Source organism: Amphibalanus amphitrite, unplaced genomic scaffold, assembly GCF_019059575.1.
Source record: "Amphibalanus amphitrite isolate SeventyFive unplaced genomic scaffold, NRLGWU_Aamphi_draft 000060F_arrow, whole genome shotgun sequence".
In the NCBI taxonomy this organism is placed as follows: Eukaryota; Metazoa; Arthropoda; class Thecostraca; order Balanomorpha; family Balanidae; genus Amphibalanus; species Amphibalanus amphitrite.
The window spans coordinates 1,291,055-1,310,345 of NW_024881556.1; the positions used below are offsets into that span (position 1 = coordinate 1,291,055).

Below are 19,291 nucleotides of genomic sequence, written 5' to 3' on the forward strand. Positions count from 1 at the left end.
ACAGGGGGTATAGGTAAAATGCTTCCCAGTTCCCAATAAGGCTCAGTTTCACGCTCATTTGAAGGGACGGACTAGCTAGTCAAACTCAATTCGTTCAGCGATATCAGCATATCGCCCCAACAGTGCAGTGCTCGCCACGGCTGACGCGATCCGGCGGCTGACTCGTCTCCGCTGGGCGGCAGGTTCTGAGCCCGGACGGCGCGCCGGTCGTGTCGGACAGCGCCGGACGGCGGCCACTCTCCCGACTGGACTCCTACTTCGACTCCTACTCGGGCACCAGTCGCACGCTGCCGCGCAGCCGCCGCCACGAGCGGCCGCCGCTGCAACTGCCGGCCGGACCCGGCACCGAGCGCCACCGCACACAGCGAGCCGACAGCGAGCCAGAGGCCGACCGCCGGCACCCCGAAACGTCCTCCGCCTGGGGCGCCACCAGCCGAGACGTGCCGCAGGTTCCGACCGACGGCAGTGCGTCACCGTGCGGCGGGCCAGTGTCGGCGTCAGCCAGCTGCGCCGGCCGCTCCGGCGGGCCGACCCCGGCGCCGGCCAACAAAGACGCCGCGGGCAGGGCGAGCTCCGAGCTGCCGGACCAAGAGGCCGGCCCGGGGCGGCTCGGCAGCCCGGTGCCGGCTGCCCTCGAGCTGCTCGACCGGTGCCTAAACCCGGCAGACGCCTACGAGAACATAGAGCAGCGCGCGGCTCCACTGAGCGCGCCTCCGCCCGGCCAGCTGTACCAGAACGTGGCCGCCGAGCAGAGCCCGGCCCGGGCCGGCGCCGCGGCGTCCCGACAGCCGGACGAGCCGGACGCCGGTCTCTACGAGCCGGACGCCGGTCTCTACGAGCCGATCGCCTTTTCGGCTCCGTGCGGGAGCGCCCAGCTGGCCGGCACTCGGTCGGCCCAGACCGAGCCGGCCGAGCACCGCGCACCGCCCGCCGAGCACCGCGCACCGCCCGCCGAGCACCGCGCGCCACACACACAAACGTACGACAAAGCGGGCCAGTACGCGGAAGGCCTGCCGTACGAGAACGTGGACGATGGAGACGGGGAGGCGGATGGTGCCTGGGTGTACGAGGACGTGGCGCCGGCGCCGGCCGCCGCCGAGGAGAGCCACTATGAGCCGGTGGGCGCGGCCGCCGCCCAGCAGCAGCCCGTCTACGAGCAGGTGCGGCAGTTCCGGCGCACTCTGCGCGAGGTGAACTCGATGGTCCGGGTGGGCTCATCCGCCCAGCCTGACGAGGTCGGAGAGGCCGCGCATTGTCCAGCGCAGGCCGCCGAGCGACTGCGTGACGATGAGCTCGACAAACTGTGGGAGGAGCAGCCACCGTGTCCTGCTGCTTCTGAGGAGCTGCCTTCCGTTTCTGAGGAGCCGCCTTCCGTTTCTGAGGAGTCGCAGTGTCCTCCTGCCTCTGAGGAGCCGCAGGGTCCTGCCTCTGAGGAGTCGCAGTGTCCTCCTCCTTCTGAGGAGCCGCCGTGTCCCCCTGCTTCTGAGAAGCCGCAGTGTCCTGCCTTTGAGGAGTCGCAGTGTCGTCCTCCTTCTGAGGAGCTGCAGTGTCCCCCTGCCTCTGAGGAGCCGCAGTGTCCTGCCTTTGAGGAGCTGCAGTGTCCCCCTGCCTCTGAGGAGCAGTGTCCTGCCTCTGAGGAGCTGCAGTGTCCCCCTGCCTCTGAGGAGCAGTGTCATGCCTCTGAGGAGCTGCAGTGTCCCCCTGCCTCTGAGGAGCAGTGTCATGCCTCTGAGGAGCTGCAGTGTCCCCCTGCCTCTGAGGAGCAGTGTCCTGTCTCTGAGGAGCTGCAGTGTCCCCCTGCCTCTGAGGAGCAGTGTCCTGCCTCTGAGGAGCTGCAGTGTCCCCCTGCCTCTGAGGAGCAGTTCCCTGCCTCTGAGGAGGACACTGTGACTGGGGAGGGAGGGGCGCCCGCGGCGGTCCGGGCAGCCACCCCTCCGGCAGTGGTGCGGTACCGGATGGCGCTGTCGGCGAAGGGAGAGGAGGACATTCAGGAGAGCGCTCAGTCCGGAGCTGAGCGCAGCGGCAGAGAGAGTCTGGCCAGCTCCGTGGGTGCGTCCACCAGCCTGGCCGGGGAGACGGCTGCCAGCGCGGCCGGCACTGAGCCGCGCAGCCGCCCGGTCAGCCCCGAGCCGCCCTCTGAGCCGCCGGCCGGTGCAGCCGAGCAGCCGGAAGAGCCGGCGCCCGGCCGACGGACCGCAGGAGCCGAGCCGCCGGGGACTGCGCCGCCGGGGACTGAGCCGCCGGGGACTGCGCCGCCGGGGACTGCGCCGCCGGGGACTGAGCCGCCGGGGACTGAGCCGCCGGGGACTGAGCCGCCGGGGACTGCGCCGCCGGGGACTGCGCCGCCGGGGACTGTGCCGCCGGGGACTGCGCCGCCGGGGACTGAGCCGCCAGAGGCTGACGTAAAGTCTAACCAAGAGCAGCAGGGCGGTGTCAGCAACATTGTCAGAGCAGTTCAGACAGTGTCCCAGCCAAAACCCGAGAGCGTGGCTAGGGTGAAGGCCAATGGAACAGACGGCAGTGCAGAGACACAGGCCACGGATAGCCTGCTGGATTCCGAGTCAATCGCACCCGCTCAACACTGCACGGGCGGAGACTGGACTGCCGCCCACCTAGCGGAGTCGGCCAGCGGGCCAGCCCAGTCCGGCTGGGAGGAGCCGGCCCAGGTGCGGCCGGAGGCGCGCGCTCCCACCCTGGCCGAGCCGGTGGCCGCGGCCCGGTCCCCCACCTGGCCGGGACACTACAGGACGGCGGCCGTAGCGCGCATCCTGCCGCCGCCGGAGCCGGCCCGGCCGGCCAGCCTCTGTCGGCGCCCCTCCGACCTGACGGCAGCCCGCGCCGAGCGCTGCCGGCCCGGTCCGCGGCGCGCCAGCGTGCGCCAGCTGCTCTCCCGGTTCGAGGCGGCCGGCGGCGGTGATGCAGCGGCGCGCGACGAGCCGGTGCCGGCCGGCGGGCCGCTGACGGAACGCGCCGTCGGCTCTGTGCACGAGTCGACTGTGCGCGGGCCGTACGCGCTGGCCACGCGCTCGCTGCCGCGACCGGTGACCAGGCGGCGCGCCGCCTCCCCGGACGGCTGCTGCGCGGCGCCGGCCGCCCGTGCCCGCCCTCCGTCGCCGGCACCGGTGCGACGACACCTGTCCTGCCAGGCGGTGGCCGGCGGAGCCTCGTCAGGGGTCGGAGCGCCGGGGACGGCCGCGGACGGAGCGCCGGGGACGGCCGCGGACGGCCGGCAGCGCCTCAGTCCGGCCCGGCCGGACGGCGACACCTGCCCCTCGCCGGACCCGGCGCTCCGCGAGCCGGCCCTGCCTGTCAGCTCCACCGAGCCGAGCCCGGCCGCCGACGCCACGGCGCGCCAGCGCATCGAACACTACAAGGAGCAGCGGCGCGCCCTGCTGCGGGGCAGGCTGGCCGCCGAGCCGGCGGTACCGGCCCGGCAGCGCGCCGGCCGCCCGCTGCGGCGCGCCGACAGCCTCCGGAGTCCGCTGTCGGCTCCGGCCGCCGACACTCCCCGCTCCTCGGCCGGTGCGGACTCTACGCCCGCGGCCACCGGCACGCGGAGCGCAGGGAGCCTGCCGACGACACTGGCGATGGCGGTGGTGGGCGCGGGCGGCGCCGGGGCGCCGAGGCCGCCGGCCTCCGTCAGCCGGCAGAGGTCGGCCCCGGAGGTGCGGCGCGCGCCCCAGCTCGGCAAAATCCGCCACATGGCCGCCCGGTTCGAGCCGGGGGCCGTGCCCACGCTGTAGGGAGGGGGGATGCCGTGCCGACCGTGCAGGGAGGGCTGCTGCCGGCTGGCGGCAGGGACGCGGCGACGTGGCGTCCCTGTCGGACTGGTTACCGAGCCGCGGACGGAGCCGCCAGCGGCTGCCGAGCCCGGCGGCTCGGTACCGCTGCCCAAGTCTGCGCGGCGCCACCGACCTCTCAGTGATATCCGAGCACGTGACGCACGCTGCCGCCGCAGGCTGCCGGTGCGGTCCTGTCTCGGCACCCAGCCTATAGCTGAACTAGGAGCCGGGAGACGGGCTCTTGGCATATACCGCAGCGCTTTTGTCGAGTCATGAATTTGCGGCGTGTTGATATGAAATGTAATTGGTCTCGCAGTGTCTGCTCAGTCATTGTTCAGCCACCGACGTCTGAAGGTGTTTGTTGCCGGGCGTTGTGCGGTGTTTGTTGCCGGGCGTTGTGCGGTGTTTGTTCGCGGGCGTTGTGCGGTGTTTGTTCGCGGGCGTTGTGCGGTGTGCCGCTATCTGTGTGTAACGGCCGACTGGTCCGCGGCCCGAGGCTGCTGCGCCGCCGCGGGCGCCACATTCTATGAATCATCTGAACTAGGGCGGCGTGCAGACCGGCCTGTGTTCCCAGTCATGTGTTGTGCCGCCCGCCGAACGGTGCCCGAGGTCGGCGGCGCCAGTGGTTTATGAACGCAATGAACAGGTGCTTACAGACGTGTCTGTGTGTTTGTGCGGGGGTCGAGCGCGGGAGCCGGGCCCGATTCGCGGACCGGAGCCGCGCCCGCGGCTACGGCCGGGCCCAGCGTGTCCAGGCAACACACTGAGTGGACACGCGTCCCGTCACTGCCTGTCCCGACCAGTGAACACGCGTCCCGTCACTGCCTGCCCCGACCAGTGAACACGCGTCCCGTCACTGCCTGTCCTGACCAGTGAACACGCGTCCCATCACTGCCTGTCCTGACCAGTGAACACGCGTCCCGTCACTGCCTGCCCCGACCAGTGAACACGCGTCCCGTCACTGCCTGTCCTGACCAGTGAACACGCGTCCCATCACTGCCTGTCCTGACCAGTGAACACGCGTCCCGTCACTGCCTGTCCTGACCAGTGAACACGCGTCCCATCACTGCCTGTCCTGACCAGAGAACACGCGTCCCATCACTGCCTGTCCTGACCAGTGAACACGCGTCCCATCACTGTCCGGTGGGCACGTCCGGCTGACCAGGCTGCCGGTACTCGAGCCGCGGACCTCCGTGACGAGACACACTGAGCCGGCCGTCTGTCGTGGGTGGGTGGGGTACGGTGCGCCTAGCTCTGGCGTCCCAAGTCTTGATTGGTGAGTCTCATTCGTTTGCGCTTAACTTCATGAGGCAGGTTAGGGAACCAAGGATAGACTAAGCGGCGAGTAGGATGCACGATGGTTTGCGCCGATAGAGCCCAGGTCGGCCAGATGCAGGGGAAGCCAGCCCTGTCCACCACACTGCGCGCTGCGTCTGGGACTCTCATTCAGCGCCACCCAGCCGGCAGCCCTGTCCACCACTGCGTCCGAGACTCTCATTCAGCGCCACCCAGCCCTGTCCACACGGGACTATCATTCAGCGCCACCCAGCCCTGTCCACCACTGCGTCCGGGACTCTCATTCAGCGCCACCCAGCCCTGTCCACCACTGCGTCCGGGACTCTCATTCTGCGCCACCCAGCCCTGTCCACCACTGCGTCCGGGACTCTCATTCTGCGCCACCCAGCCCTGTCCACCACTCCGTCCGGGACTCTCATTCAGCGCCACCCAGCCCTGTCCACCACTGCGTCCGGGACTCTCATTCAGCGCCACCCAGCCCTGTCCACCACTGCGTCCGGGACTCTCATTCAGCGCCACCCAGCCCTGTCCACCACTGCGTCCGGGACTCTCATTCAGCGCCACCCAGCCCTGTCCACCACTGCGTCCGGGACTCTCATTCAGCGCCACCCAGCCCTGTCCACCACTGCGCGAGATGCGTCCGGGACTCGCGGCACTCGGCGCCGTACCTGGCACGGCCCGAATATGCCGCTAGATTTGGCACTGTAGAGTCTATCGATGTGTCCATTGGTCCCCTGCTCGATCGTAGACTCATCGAAGCTCACGTAGACACGAGTCTGAGAAAGTCGTATTGTGTATTATCACACGGTCCGTGCCCAGTCAGTGACAGAGAACACCCGCACACATTCACAGAGCGCGCCCAGCCGGCCGGGCGCCCCTATATTACAGCGCCGACAGCCGACACTGGCCGCGCGCCGGTCCGACAGTACAGCGGCGCGGCGCCCGGGCGCCCGGCCACCGGCCACCTGCGCCGGCCGCCATCTCAACACGTTCACGCCGGGTGCAGCGGGCACTCACCGCTCCAACAGACACACACACAACTCCGACAGAGCCCAGGTCCTTCCCAGACGCCCTCGCCGTTAAAGCCACAGACTACCTGAAAGGAGCGCGGCTGCGCGCTCACAGTCGACAGGACGGCACGCACGCCTGCACGGCGCCGCAGGGCGACTGGGAGTGCTCCAGTAGCGCCGCCACGCTCCTGCAGCCGGGCGGCAGACGCGGTGTGCACGGTGGCCAGGGGGCGGCGGACGCGGGTCCGGCCAGCCGGGCGACTGGACGGCCCCGGGCCGGCGCAGTCGCTGTCTGCCGACAGAACGCCCGGCGGTCCCACCTACCAGTCCGGCACAACGCCAGTCTCCGCACGAGCCGCTCCACTGGCAAAGGCCAGGAGAGCGGGCAGAGTCGGCGCGCCGCGCACTGGCCGACAGACGGCGCGCCGCGCGCTGGCACATCCCGCCGCCTCTCAATGGGAGATATTTGGGGGTTTCGCGGCCCACAGAGCGGGGCCAGGGCAGGCAGCTAGTGCAGGGGCCGCGCCTCTGCCCGCCACCTGGCGGAGGGTTCTGGGACTACCAGTGCCCCCCCCCCCCCCCTCCCACAGACGGCCCGCGGGGCTAGACCTCACTGACGGCCCGCCGGACTCTACATGTATAGCTCAAAGTGGGAAAGACAGCGGCGCGCACCGCGTTTCCACAACAGCGCTACGAACGGGGGCGTCCGACGGACGCGGCGACCGGGGAGCGCCCGCGCTGCACCACGCCCCGGTGCCTCGGCTGCCGATATTTCTGCTTAAATACGCAATACGCATCGAGGGAAACAAAGGTGTCATCCATTGAAACATAATATAATATGAGCATTATCAACAATTCACATGTACATATTCCCTAAAACATTCACAACATTATCTAGCTACTGAGCGTTTGATGGGCCGAGGCTCGATTAGATTGTGTAAGGCAAGTGGTGCGTTCTGCTTTAGTTCGCTGTGCCGGTGCTGAATGGCATCAGCTGCTTACCAAGGCCGCCGGCCGATCCTGCGCACCGCCGGACAGCAGATCCTGCGCACCGCCGGACAGCAGATCCAGATCCTGCGCACCACGGGGTAACAGATCCAGATCCGGCGGCCGATCCGTGTGGGACGATCTCTGTGTGTCCAACTCCCCCGGCGGCGCCACGGAGCGCCACAGAGTTCGGCCCCTGGCCGGGCGCCGCTGCACTCCAGGCTGAGCGCTGTCGGACGTCACTCCGGCTCGGGTGCCGCAGTCTACTGGTGGCGGTCGGGCGGTCGGCGCTCCAGGCTACCCGCCGCGGTGCCTACTGGTGGCGGTCGGGCGGTCGGCGCTCCAGGCTACCCGCCGCGGATCCTACTGGTGGCGGTCGGACAGCGGCGGCCGCTGAGCGCCGTACCGCTGCCGCACAAAGATGGACTGCGAGCGGCGCAGGTGGTCTACTTCCCTCCTGTGGAGCACAGAGACACAGACACCCATCGACCGTCAGAGGGGGAGGGGCACACAGAGACAGACACCCATCGGCCGTCAGAGGGGGGGGGGGGCACACAGAGACACAGACACTCATCGGCCGTCAGAGGGGGGGGGGGCACACAGAGACACAGACACTCATCGGCCGTCAGACGGGGGGGGGGGTATACAGAGACACAGACACCCATCGACCGTGAGACGGGGGGTGGGGGGGGGGGGTGGGGGGGGGACACACAGAGACACAGACACCCATCGACCGTCAGACGGGGGGCATACAGAGACACAGACACCCATCGACCGTCAGAGGGGGGCATACAGAGACACAGACACCCATCGACCGTCAGATTGGGGGGGGGCATACAGAGACAGACACCCATCGACCGTCAGAGGGGGAGGGGCACACAGAGACAGACACCCATCGGCCGTCAGAGGGGGGGGGGGGGCATACAGAGACACAGACACTCATCGGCCGTCAGACGGGGGGGGGGGTATACAGAGACACAGACACCCATCGACCGTGAGACGGGGGGTGGGGGGGGGGGGGGTGGGGGGGACACACAGAGACACAGACACCCATCGACCGTCAGACGGGGGGCATACAGAGACACAGACACCCATCGACCGTCAGAGGGGGGCATACAGAGACACAGACACCCATCGACCGTCAGATTGGGGGGGGGCATACAGAGACAGACACCCATCGACCGTCAGAGGGGGGGGGGGGCACACAGAGACGCAGACACCCATCGGCCGTCAAACGGGGGGGGGGCATACAGAGAGACAGACACCCATCGGCCGTCAGAGGGGGGAGGGGGCGGGGGGGGGGGGGGGCACAGAGAGACACAGACACCCCTCAGCCGTCAGACGGGGGGGGGGGGGCAAAGAGAGACACAGACACCCATCGGCCGTAAGATGGGGGGGGGGAGCATACAGAGACACAGACACCCATCGGCCGTCAGAGGGGGGGGGCATACAGAGACACAGACACCCCTCAGCCGTCAGACGGGGACAGTGTGGCCAAATTGGTGATGTTGCGGGGAAAGTCACCCCCAATGAAAAGTATAATGACATCCTCAAAAATTTTAAAATTACATCATCACGACGTTTTTGTCGTGAAAGCATACCTACCTAGTGTAGGAATAAAGACTGAAAATGTTCCAATGTACGATTCGCACCGTCATACTCGTACTGTCGCGCTTGCAATGTCGTTTTTTACATCTTTAATGACAATATTTGTTTTTTTTTTCTTTCCACCAGAACTTGACGTCAGGTATAGTTTTTTCACATTATCTGTAAAAACTGCACCTGAAATGAGGCTGAAGACGAGTTTTTTTTTTTTTTTTTAAATAGTGACATCCTTGTACGACTTTTTATACATCCTCCCCCTAACGCTAAACCAATTTGGCCACACTGGACGGGGAGGGGGGGGGGCACGGTACTGAGGGATCCGATGCACCCAAACTAACACGCAAAGGAACCAGGCGAGCTTCATAGCCCGAGCGAAGGAGATCATAACATACAAATTATGGATGAGATGTACATACATCTCACTATTTTCCAGACGGCTGTCCGTGACATCGACAGTCTATAGCACTTCCAGCCGCTGTTTTGCGGGAGCAGCGCGGTTTGGCTGGTCCCACACTCGCGACAAGCAGAGCGCACCCGACCTTCGGCCGGGCCGGCGGCCGGCGCCGTCCTACCGTTGGCCGGGGCAGCAGCGGCCGGGTCTCCAGGCCGTCGTGGCGCGGCACAGGGAGACCGCAGGCGGCCCAGGCTATGTGCACTGGCGGCGGGCCCCACCCGTTGTGACAGCGCTCGCAGCTCTATCGGTAATGGGGCCTTGACTGCACTCATCGGTTGGATCCTGAGCAGCCTTCCTCAGCCACAGAACGGCGGAACGGGACGTCTGAAGGCCGGGCCGGGAGGTCTGCTCACCGGACAGCCAGAGGCCGCATATCCAGTCAATGGATAGCCAGAGGTCGGATATCCACTCAATGGATAGCCAGAGGCCGGATATCCACTCAGCGGACAGCAGGAGGTCGGATATCCACTCAATGGATGGCCAGAGGCCGGATATCCACTCAGCGGACAGCAGGAGGTCGGATATCCACTCAATGGATAGCCAGAGGTCGGATATCCACTCAATGGATAGCCAGAGGTCGGATATCCACTCAATGGATAGCCAGAGGTCGGATATCCACTCAATGGATAGCCAGAGGTCGGATATCCACTCAATGGATAGCCAGAGGTCGGATATCCACTCAGCGGACAGCAGGAGGTCGGATATCCACTCAATGGATAGCCAGAGGCCGGATATCCACTCAGCGGACAGCAGGAGGTCGGATATCCACTCAATGGATAGCCAGAGGTCGGATATCCACTCAATGGATAGCCAGAGGTCGGATATCCACTCAATGGATAGCCAGAGGTCGGATATCCACTCAATGGATAGCCAGAGGTCGGATATCCACTCAATGGATAGCCAGAGGTCGGATATCCACTCAATGGATAGCCAGAGGTCGGATATCCACTCAATGGATAGCCAGAGGTCGGATATCCACTCAATGGATAGCCAGAGGTCGGATATCCACTCAATGGATAGCCAGAGGACGGACATCCACTCACCGGATAGCCGGAGATCGGATATCCACTCACCGGATAGCCAGCGGCAGAGGTCGGATGGGCACCTTACTCCTCATCACTTGGTTCATGGCCAGCGTACGCAGTGGCGGGCCTGTCAGCAGTACACAGGGCGCACAGTCAGTGCACAGTCAGACAGCACACCGTCAGACAGCACACAGTCAGATAGCGCACAGTCAGACAGCGCACAGTCAGATAGCGCACAGTCAGCTGACAGCGCACAGTCAGACAGCACACAGTCAGACAGCGCACAGTCACAGTCAGACGACACACAGTCACACAGCCAGACGTGGCGATTACGCTTCCCTTCCAAGGTGCGTCAGCCACAGACGATCGTCCGCCGGTGCCCCAGGGAGGGGAGGGGAGGGGGAGGGGAACACTCACAGATCTCCAGCACGTGCAGGTCGCTGTGATCGACCAGCGGCGGCTCGTCCTCCTCCTCGGCCGGCGACTTGGCCGGCATCGGAGAGCCAATCAGCGGGCTGCAACACACACACAGAGCCAATCAGAAGACTGAAACACACAGAGAGCCAATCAGAGGACTACAAACACACAGAGAGCCAATCAGCGGGCTATAAATACACAGAGAGCCATTCAGAGAACTACAAATACACAGAGAGCCAATCAGAGGACTACAAACACACAGAGAGCCAATCAGCGGGCTATAAATACACAGAGAGCCAATCAGAGGACTACAAATACACAGAGAGCCAATCAGAGGACTGAAAACACACAGAGAGCCTTTCAGCGGGCTGAAACACACAGAGAGCCAATGAGAGGACTGAAAACACCCAGAGAGCCAATCAGCGGGCTATAAATACACAGAGAGCCAATCAGAGGACTACAAATAAACAGAGAGCCAATCAGAGGACTACAAATACACAGAGAGCCAATGAGAGGACTGAAAACACACAGAGAGCCTTTCAGCGGGCTGAAACACACAGAGAGCCAATCAGCGGGCTATAAATACACAGAGAGCCAATGAGAGGACTGAAAACACACAGAGAGCCTTTCAGCGGGCTGCAACACACAGACACAGAGTCAATCAGAAGACTGAAAACACACAGAGAGCCAATCAGAGGACTGAAAACACACAGAGAGCCAATCAGAGGACTGAAATACACAGAGAGCCAATCAGAGGAATACAAATACACAGAGAGCCAATCAGCGAGCTGAAACACACAGAGCCTTTCAGCGGGCTGCAACACACAAACACAGAGTCAATCAGCGGGCTGAAGCACACAGAGAGCCAATCAGCGGGCTATAAATACACAGAGAGCCAATCAGCGGGCTGCAAATACACAGAGCGGTGCGAGCGACTTTATCGAGTGTCATTGGGCGAAAGTCATTTGAGCGAACCATTTTCAGCGACTGTCATTTTAGCAATTATCAAGTTAAGCGGTAATCAACTTAAAGGGAATAGTTCACTTTCCAGAAATTAGTTTTTCTTTGCAATGGATGGATTTATGATTTTTTATGCTCAACATGATCAGCAAAGAAAATAAAACCTTTTTATAGATATTATTTTCATTATTCTAATATAGGAAGAACTATATTCTATATAAAATATTGTCTGACGCGGAAGCATTATTACGCATTATCATGTTGCGTATTAGGGGAAGGTGGGGTAAGACGTCCCAGCGGGGCAAGATGGACCACCAGCCCTCCCGGCTGAACCGCTGCTGTTATCTACCTACTGCTTTATGCACTTACTACCTTTGTCTTCATTTGTAACAATGGCCACCTTGAGCTCATGGGGCTAGGATGGATAGAGATTGAGCTATTGAGAAAAAATGTTGTTTTTCGTCAAACCGATATAAAAGGTCTAAAGGCCGGAACACAGCACACGCTTGCAAAGCGTGTCGAACTCGCGTCAAGCTGGAAAACGCTTCGTGCGCTGTGTTTTCACTTGCAAATCAGCTCACAACCCGTGTCCAAAACGCGTTCTGGAAAACGCTTGGAAAACGCTTTGCGGAAAACGCTTTCTTGGAAAACGCTTTGCGCTTCCAACCAACCCCAACCCACGCCGAAAAAGCGTTGATTATGCAGTATGCTTCACCGTTTGCACGTGACATAGACATATCCATGCTTCTTTTTCATAACGAAATTTTATGCAGCGCTCTTTCGAGGAAAATTCTTGAGCATTGGTAGTTCAAATGATCTTCTCCTCGATACTTGATTGAAAACAGCACAGGTTAAATGTTACTTCCTTTTGTAGGAAATTCCTTAAAAACAGTTGATGCCATGCCACATCATGCGGCATGCCACATTGGAACATAACTATTTGTTCAGTCAATTATCATGGTCACAATCCGTTGTTTAGAAGTTTTTCAAACAAATACAACACCGCTCTTGCAAATCTAACAATTGTTATCGTTCAATCTAATCTAACAATTCATTTAATCTAATAATCCAACGATTACCATCCGTAAGTAAACTACATGTTTCTCCTTTTGCGTTATGCAAATCACATGATATACTTAACATAACATCATAGGCGGCGGAGCGGGGAGGGCACCGGACACCGTGCCCCCTTTCATTTGGGCATTTTAACATTTGCCCTATGGTCGTTGCACAATGTTGGAAATAAGATCCTTGGTTGGTCCCCGTCGTGTCCAAAAGATTGTGTTCTCGGCTGTAACTTCCTTTTGTAACCATGGCTCCTAAGGCTAAGGCAGGAGGCAAAAAGAAGGTGGCCCCAGCCAAGAAGGCTGCGGCCCCAGCTGCTGAGGCTGGCCCTGCAGCCGAGGCCCAGGCCAACCGCCGTCAACTTACCTGGTGCCGCCGAAGATGTAGCAGCCGAGGCACCTGGCGGCGCCGTCAACTCACCTGGTGCCGCCGAAGATGTAGGCCTTGCCGTTGTGCACGCAGGCGACGGCGCGCCGGCGGACGGGCGGCGGCCGGCCGTGCGGCCGCAGCAGGCGCCACCGGTTCTGCGCCGGATCGTAGCGGTGCACCGTGTTGTAGTGCTCGCCGGCCAGACAGTTGAGGCCGCCGAACGTGTACAGCTTACCGTCAATCACGACTGGCGACCGGACGGGGGTGTCAGATCCAGCGCCGGGACGGGGGTGTCAGATCCAGCGCCGGGACGGGGTGTCAGATCCAGCGCCGGGACGGGGTGTCAGATCCAGCGCCGGGACGGGGACGTGCAGCAGGCAGCGTCAAATCATGATATTGCAAAATCATAATGATTCATTAGCGCCCAAAGTTTTATCATTCTCACCACAAAACTAAATGTTACCGTGGTCGTGTAAAATGTATGTAGGCGCCGCGCCGCGGAACGCTTTTTGACGTACCACGTTTGAGGCCAATTAGCGGGCCACCGAGCACCTGTTGAACAATTGAAATCTCCCCAGCCCCACTAGGACAGCGAGACACCGCGGACCTGCTGACACATTGAAACATCGCCGCTAACTCAGGAGCAGGCCGCCCCGGCTGAACGCGTGCTAAATCTCAACTCAAAGCAGACACCACACTGCACAGTATATGCATCGCCAATGTAGTGCCCCGACAGGCACGAATAATTCAGTTTTCTGAGCCGTTCTTTACTTCCTTGTAAATATAACAACAGAGTGAGAATCCCCAAGTCGAAAAATGTCACCAAAACATGGGTAATCCTGTTCAAGGTACAGCGCATAATCCGGTCTCCTTGGATTGTACCGGGAATACGAGCGGACTGCGCGGCCACACGGCCACGGGAAGGACGTCTCCTTCCAGCCGCAGCTCGACAGCGCATCGCGTGGCACGACAGCGGTGAGCCCTGTCTAGCCACCCGATTCGCTGGAATAAAAGATGGGGAAAAGACAAATCCATTCACACCATCTAGGCCAAACATGCCTTAATCTAATCTCTGTATCAGTCATTCAGTCCGTCAGTCCGTCCGTCCGTCCGTCCGTCCGTGTCCGTCCGTCCGTCCGTCCGTCCGTGCCTGCCTGTCTCTGTCTGTCTGTCTGTCTGTGTGGGTGTGTTTGTCCCGCCCCAGCGGACACTCACAGGCCGAGTGACTGCGCCGGCCGCCGGGCGCCTCGCCCTTGGCCTCGCGGCGGTCCCAGCGCTCGGCTGCCGGGTCGTACACGTACAGGTGGTTGTCGTACACCGGCCGGTTGCTGTAGTAGGGCTCCAGCTGTCGGCACAGACCCGCACCGTCACAGCGCAGTCAGCACAGGCGCCGCCAGACACCCGCGCATGGGTGGCATACAGCCGACGGCGATCCGACACCAATAGCTCGGGGATGACGCAGCCGCGCGGACAGCCACACCTCATCAGATCGGCAGTCAGCCGGGAGTTCGCCAGACTGTCGGGGGGACGTCTCACACAGCGCCGAACGCTAAACACGCCCCATACACTGCGACGTACACTGCGACATACCGCATGGCACCATGTCAGGACCTCCAGCGATACACGCCAGTGCAACAGCAAAGCCCAGTAAGGCACTCCCGTACGGCACAGGACTCCTAAGCGGCACAGCACTCCCGTACGGCACAGGACTCCCGTTCGACATGACACTCCCGTCCCCCCGCAGGACTCCCGTACGGCACAGGACTCCTAAGCGGCACAGGACTCCCGTACGGCACAGGACTCCCGTTCGACATGACACTCCCGTCCCCCCGCAGGACTCCCGTGCGGCACAGGACTCCTAAGCGGCACAGGACTCCCGTACGGCACAGGACTCCCGTTCGACATGACACTCCCGTCCCCCCGCAAGACGACTCCTGTGCGACACAGGACACCTTTGAGTTCGACATAACACCTTTGAGTAGGTCCGGGCCCACCCGGCTCAGCAGTGAGCCCCCGCCATCGCACCGTGGGAGATCTGGCCGGTCTAGCCTCACGAAACCTCAAAAGAAATTTTTCCCGAACATTGGAAAGCAACGTACAATCCACAGCAGAAGTAACGTGTGGTTTCAGTCATGGGTATGTTCTGCTTCTGAAGCTTAGGAACGATTAGCCAGACTACAATGAAACTTTGAATGTAGCTTACATGTATCGTCACCCTTGCAGCTGCAGCTTTATCTATTGACGTCTTCTTTTCGATCACTCCGCATAAAAAAATCGCCAGTCAAAGCCATCCGTTGAGATTGGTAAAACAGCAAGTTACTTTAGCGGTGGGCTATACATTAGTTGACAGCAAATCCATCAGAGATTACGAACAGTGCATCTGCAAGTGCATGGCCCAGGCGAAACTTTTTCTTCGACAAAAGTGTCGTTAAAGACAGCATTCCGTAGCACTTCATAATCCTCGCCCGCACGTGTCATTTTCCCATCCTATAGAACGCAGATGGGGGAGGGGGTTGTTGTCATCCCCCCCGCGCCATTTCGTTCCTGCTGTAGATAGAGCTTCGCGGCAAACACCAACAAATTCTTTGGGAAGAGGCGAATCCAATGGTACCCAATTTTACCTGATTAGGTCAGTCATTGACCTCCCAGGTCAGGTCAAACAAAAAAATGTTGCTGTTTGGGGCCACCGCTGGAATATCACGTGCTGTGCCCATCATATACCGATGAGGCTGTCGTTTGTGGTGCCAAGCCAGCTAGAACAGCTTTTTGTCACATTATCCGACTAGGTTTTTACTGGCTGTGGTCATTTCAGGTCAAGTTAGGTCAAGGCAATGATATGTGTTTGTATGTCTGTGTGTCTGTGCGTATACTGATGTGTGCAACGATGGGTTTGTGTGTCCCTATTACATGGGATCATGAACTGAGAAGCTTTTACCAAAAATGCAGTAAAAAAAAACTTCATCAAGTGAAATTCAGCTAGCCTAAAATGCCATGTTTTTAGATGACCTAGGACCTAGGTTGACCTTGACCCTGACATCTGTACATCGTCGAACATGTTCCATGATAGGTGGGATGGGAAGTAAGACTAGCAAAACAATACCGAAATCAAGGTGTCAAAAGCTCACAAGACCCATAGTTAACGCAAAATATTGAGTATTGGCCATTTGGGTCCTGACATGATCTGAAGAACTAGGTCATATCTCCGAAACAAAAAACCACAGAAACTTGAAATTTTCACTGGACGCTGAGAAAAGATAGAGAAGCAGCTATACAAAAATAAGGCTTCTAGCTTTAAAAACGTTTAGTGCAGAGCAGAAAAACTACCGGGGAGGGGGGGGGGGCGGGATGGCAACCCCCCATCATGTGCGGATGAGGGATAATGGGGATTAGCAGAGCCGATTTTTACGGTCTTGTAAGATTTTGCGTAATAATGAAATTGCTAAATGCTGAACAACCATTTTGCTTGGAAAGTGAAATTTGGATGTTTAGAAGATTCCACCATAAAAATAAAATAGACCATAAAAATAAAATAGAAAAATAAATACCTCTTACGGTCTTACCCAACTCGTATCGTCAAAAATTTCGACCAACCTTCAAAAGTATTCATGCCTTATTCGGGCTGCAATTATGGTAAATTGCAAGCTCGCTCCAGGGCACAAATGCCGAAAGGAGCACTTTTTATTTGCGGCATATGCTCATTAGATATTCAAGACTGTTGCTCTCAAATTATAGTTCTAGCTTCTAAAGCATGGATACTATGAATGTCGATTGGTTTCGCGAGGCTACACCGTCGCCCACTGTGCATCGGGCAGATGTGCACCTGGCGTCGGGCGCTGCCAGTAACATTTACAGAGGAGCGCCGGCCCCGCGAGGGCGCACAATCACACTGTTCACGGAATATTACACGGTTAACAGACATTCGGCAAACATTCCTGGGAGCTTCGGCACGCCTTTTGTAACCAGCAGAGACCGTTCATTGTTCAAAAGCTTAACATTATGTGAATAAACCTAAGTTGACGATGTATACAGCGTGTCCCAGAATTGACCGAACACTTTTAATCAGCGCATAAGATAAGGGAAAAAATAATTAACTTTTTATTTTTATCGTCCGATATAGCAAATAAGGGTAGCTTCGAAATGGCACAGGCAATAGACACGCTAACCTCCTAAGGTTATTCCTCCCTGGCAATTTCCTCCCTGCGCAATTTCCTTACCTTGGTATCTCCTTACTCCTTCCATTGTCACCCGCTTAGTACCGCTTAGTACCGACGCCTTGGTACCGAACAGGAAAGGACGTGACTACTAGTCAAGAGAACGACTACAGTGAAGTTGGACGCTTGGGTCGCAAGGCTACGCGTCCTATTCCAACAACAACAACAACAACACGCTAGCTACAACATTAGCCGACAACTGTAGCTAAATGCCAGGCGATGCTGGCTTCAGTTGTTTTACGGGTCTCTCGAAACTGGTTGTAAGATGGTTTTCATTGACCTCTTGCCGGTGGATACTATACATATTTTCGATTAACTTTGCACCCAAACTGTTCCCAGGCCAATAAGGCATTCTCTCCCAAAACCAAAAATTCTGCCAACACCACTGTTGCGCTGTTTTGTTGACATCTGAAGTGGAGAACCTCCATGCCTGAACATGGCGTGACCTTTGGCTTCCAACAGATTTGGTTTCCAGAACGAACCCGTTTATGGCCATTCAGTTCACGACAACCAGTTTTTGTAATGCTTGAATATTACCGCAGTAGCAATCTGTGTTAACGGTCGTCTTTGGGGCATCACATGGAGCTGAAGGAGCGCACCGTGGCTCAAAATGTCTCACACTTCGATTTTCGACGAGTGCCTGGCCGTCTCGGCTGTTGGGGCGTTGTCACCATCTGACGTCTACACGACTTTTTTTGTGTCGCTTCAAAGGGCAGAATACCTTCGTAAAACCACAAAGTGTGTTTCCATTCACTTTTTTTGTTGCATATGTTATGATTTATGGCTGCTTTGTAGTGAGTTGCGCTATCTTTCCGATAGTTTTGGCATATTTTTCAAATGAGAGGCCCGAAATTCCAAAATTTTGTCGAAGATATTTTTTTGTCAAAATTTGTCAAAATTTTGTCAATTTTTTTGTCAAATTTTGTCAAAAGTAGACTGATGTTTCGTAACTAACCCTGATCTGTCGTTAAGCTTGTGTTTGGGTTGATGGGTGGCGTTTGCTGTCCATGACATGGCAACCACCTGCTTGACGACTGGTGCATGCTCCTTTTTGGTCGCGCCCAGGCTTGTCGATCAGGTTACCTCTTGCTCTCTCTGGCTTCGCTCGCTGATATAACTGCGGTTTGCTCACCCCTGCCTGCTTGCAAATGAGCTACTGGAGCTCTCCAGCAAGAACCATGCCGAAAGTCCGTTTACAAACTTCAGAATTGCACTTTATTCACCATGATAGCCTTTTGTTTGCTGAGACTGAAAACGAAAAGTGACTCTGAGTCTCTGACGAGGAAAACGAAAAAAAAAACTCTTTGCTGACTCTGGATAATAACTGAGTCGTGACCGGTCACCAAAAACACACAGTCTCCAAGCTCGATAGCTAAGGTATGATGTCTTATAAAAGTATAATGCTCGTATCTAATTAGAATCGAGAGCAATCGTACTTTTAGCCAGGAAATAAATGTTCGGTCAATTCTGGGACACCCTGCATTGCCGGTAGTAGTTGGCGTCCGTTAACAAAATACAGGTTCATGGCCCGGTGGCAGCGTTCATAGGAGGGCGCGGCGGCCGGGGTACCCACCTCATCCGACTTGCCGCCAAACAGGTACAGCTTGTCGCCGACCGTGGACAGAGCGTGGAAGTCGCGGTGCATGCCCTCCCAGCGGTCGCAGAGCGCGCACGCGTGCCACACGCCTTCGCGAAAGTCGTATCGGAACAGGTCGCGCGAGAACTCCTCCATGTCGTTGTCGTAGCCGCCGTGCACGTACAGACAGTGGCCGTGGCGCGTGGCCGCGTGACCGTCGCGCGCGTTGGGGATCATGCCGCCGTGCGCGATCCGACTCCACTTGTCAACGTCTGCGGCAGAGTGACGGGGGGGGGGGGGGGCACACATAGAGCCGGACGGTGAGAAGGCACTCAGAGTGAGAGGGGGGCACACAGAGAGCCGGACGGTGAGAAGGCACTCAGAGTGACGGGGTCACACAGAGCCGGACGGTGAGAAGGCACTCAGAGTGAGGGGGCATACACAGAGCCGGGCGGTGAGAAGGCACTCAGAGTGGGGGGGGGGGCACACAGAGAGCCGGACGGTGAGAAGGCACTCAGAGTGGGGGGGCACACA

General features: G+C 58.9%; 3 protein-coding genes across 4 annotated transcripts in view; 1 reads left to right on the forward strand and 2 right to left on the reverse strand.

Annotated features, from left to right (window-relative positions):
- The window catches only part of LOC122378499 (rho GTPase-activating protein 33-like), a 162,572-nt gene extending 158,829 nt beyond the window's left edge, over window positions 1-3,743 (forward strand). Inside the window, exons 11-12 of the mRNA XM_043359610.1 lie at window positions 183-3,399; window positions 3,565-3,743. Of these exons, the coding sequence (XP_043215545.1) occupies window positions 183-3,399; window positions 3,565-3,743 (3,396 nt within the window). The remainder of the gene's footprint in view (window positions 1-182; window positions 3,400-3,564) is intronic.
- A 1,533-nt stretch (window positions 3,744-5,276) lies between these two features.
- Window positions 5,277-6,059, reverse strand: LOC122378501 (collagen alpha-1(XI) chain-like). The gene is made up of 2 exons (XM_043359611.1): window positions 6,044-6,059; window positions 5,277-5,746 (listed from the first exon to the last, which is right to left on the reverse strand). Exons 1-2 carry the CDS (start codon window positions 6,057-6,059, stop codon window positions 5,277-5,279), a joined length of 486 nt encoding a protein of 161 aa, XP_043215546.1.
- The window catches only part of LOC122378476 (kelch domain-containing protein 3-like), an 80,348-nt gene continuing 66,910 nt past the window's right edge, over window positions 5,854-19,291 (reverse strand). For both annotated transcript variants that reach the window (XM_043359579.1, XM_043359580.1), the window contains exons 4-9: window positions 18,755-19,029; window positions 14,186-14,315; window positions 13,022-13,217; window positions 10,577-10,674; window positions 10,208-10,286; window positions 5,854-7,532 (exon numbers count right to left, since the gene is read on the reverse strand). In XM_043359579.1, coding sequence (XP_043215514.1) covers window positions 7,439-7,532; window positions 10,208-10,286; window positions 10,577-10,674; window positions 13,022-13,217; window positions 14,186-14,315; window positions 18,755-19,029 — 872 coding nt within the window. In that variant the 3' untranslated portion in view covers window positions 5,854-7,438. The remainder of the gene's footprint in view (window positions 7,533-10,207; window positions 10,287-10,576; window positions 10,675-13,021; window positions 13,218-14,185; window positions 14,316-18,754; window positions 19,030-19,291) is intronic.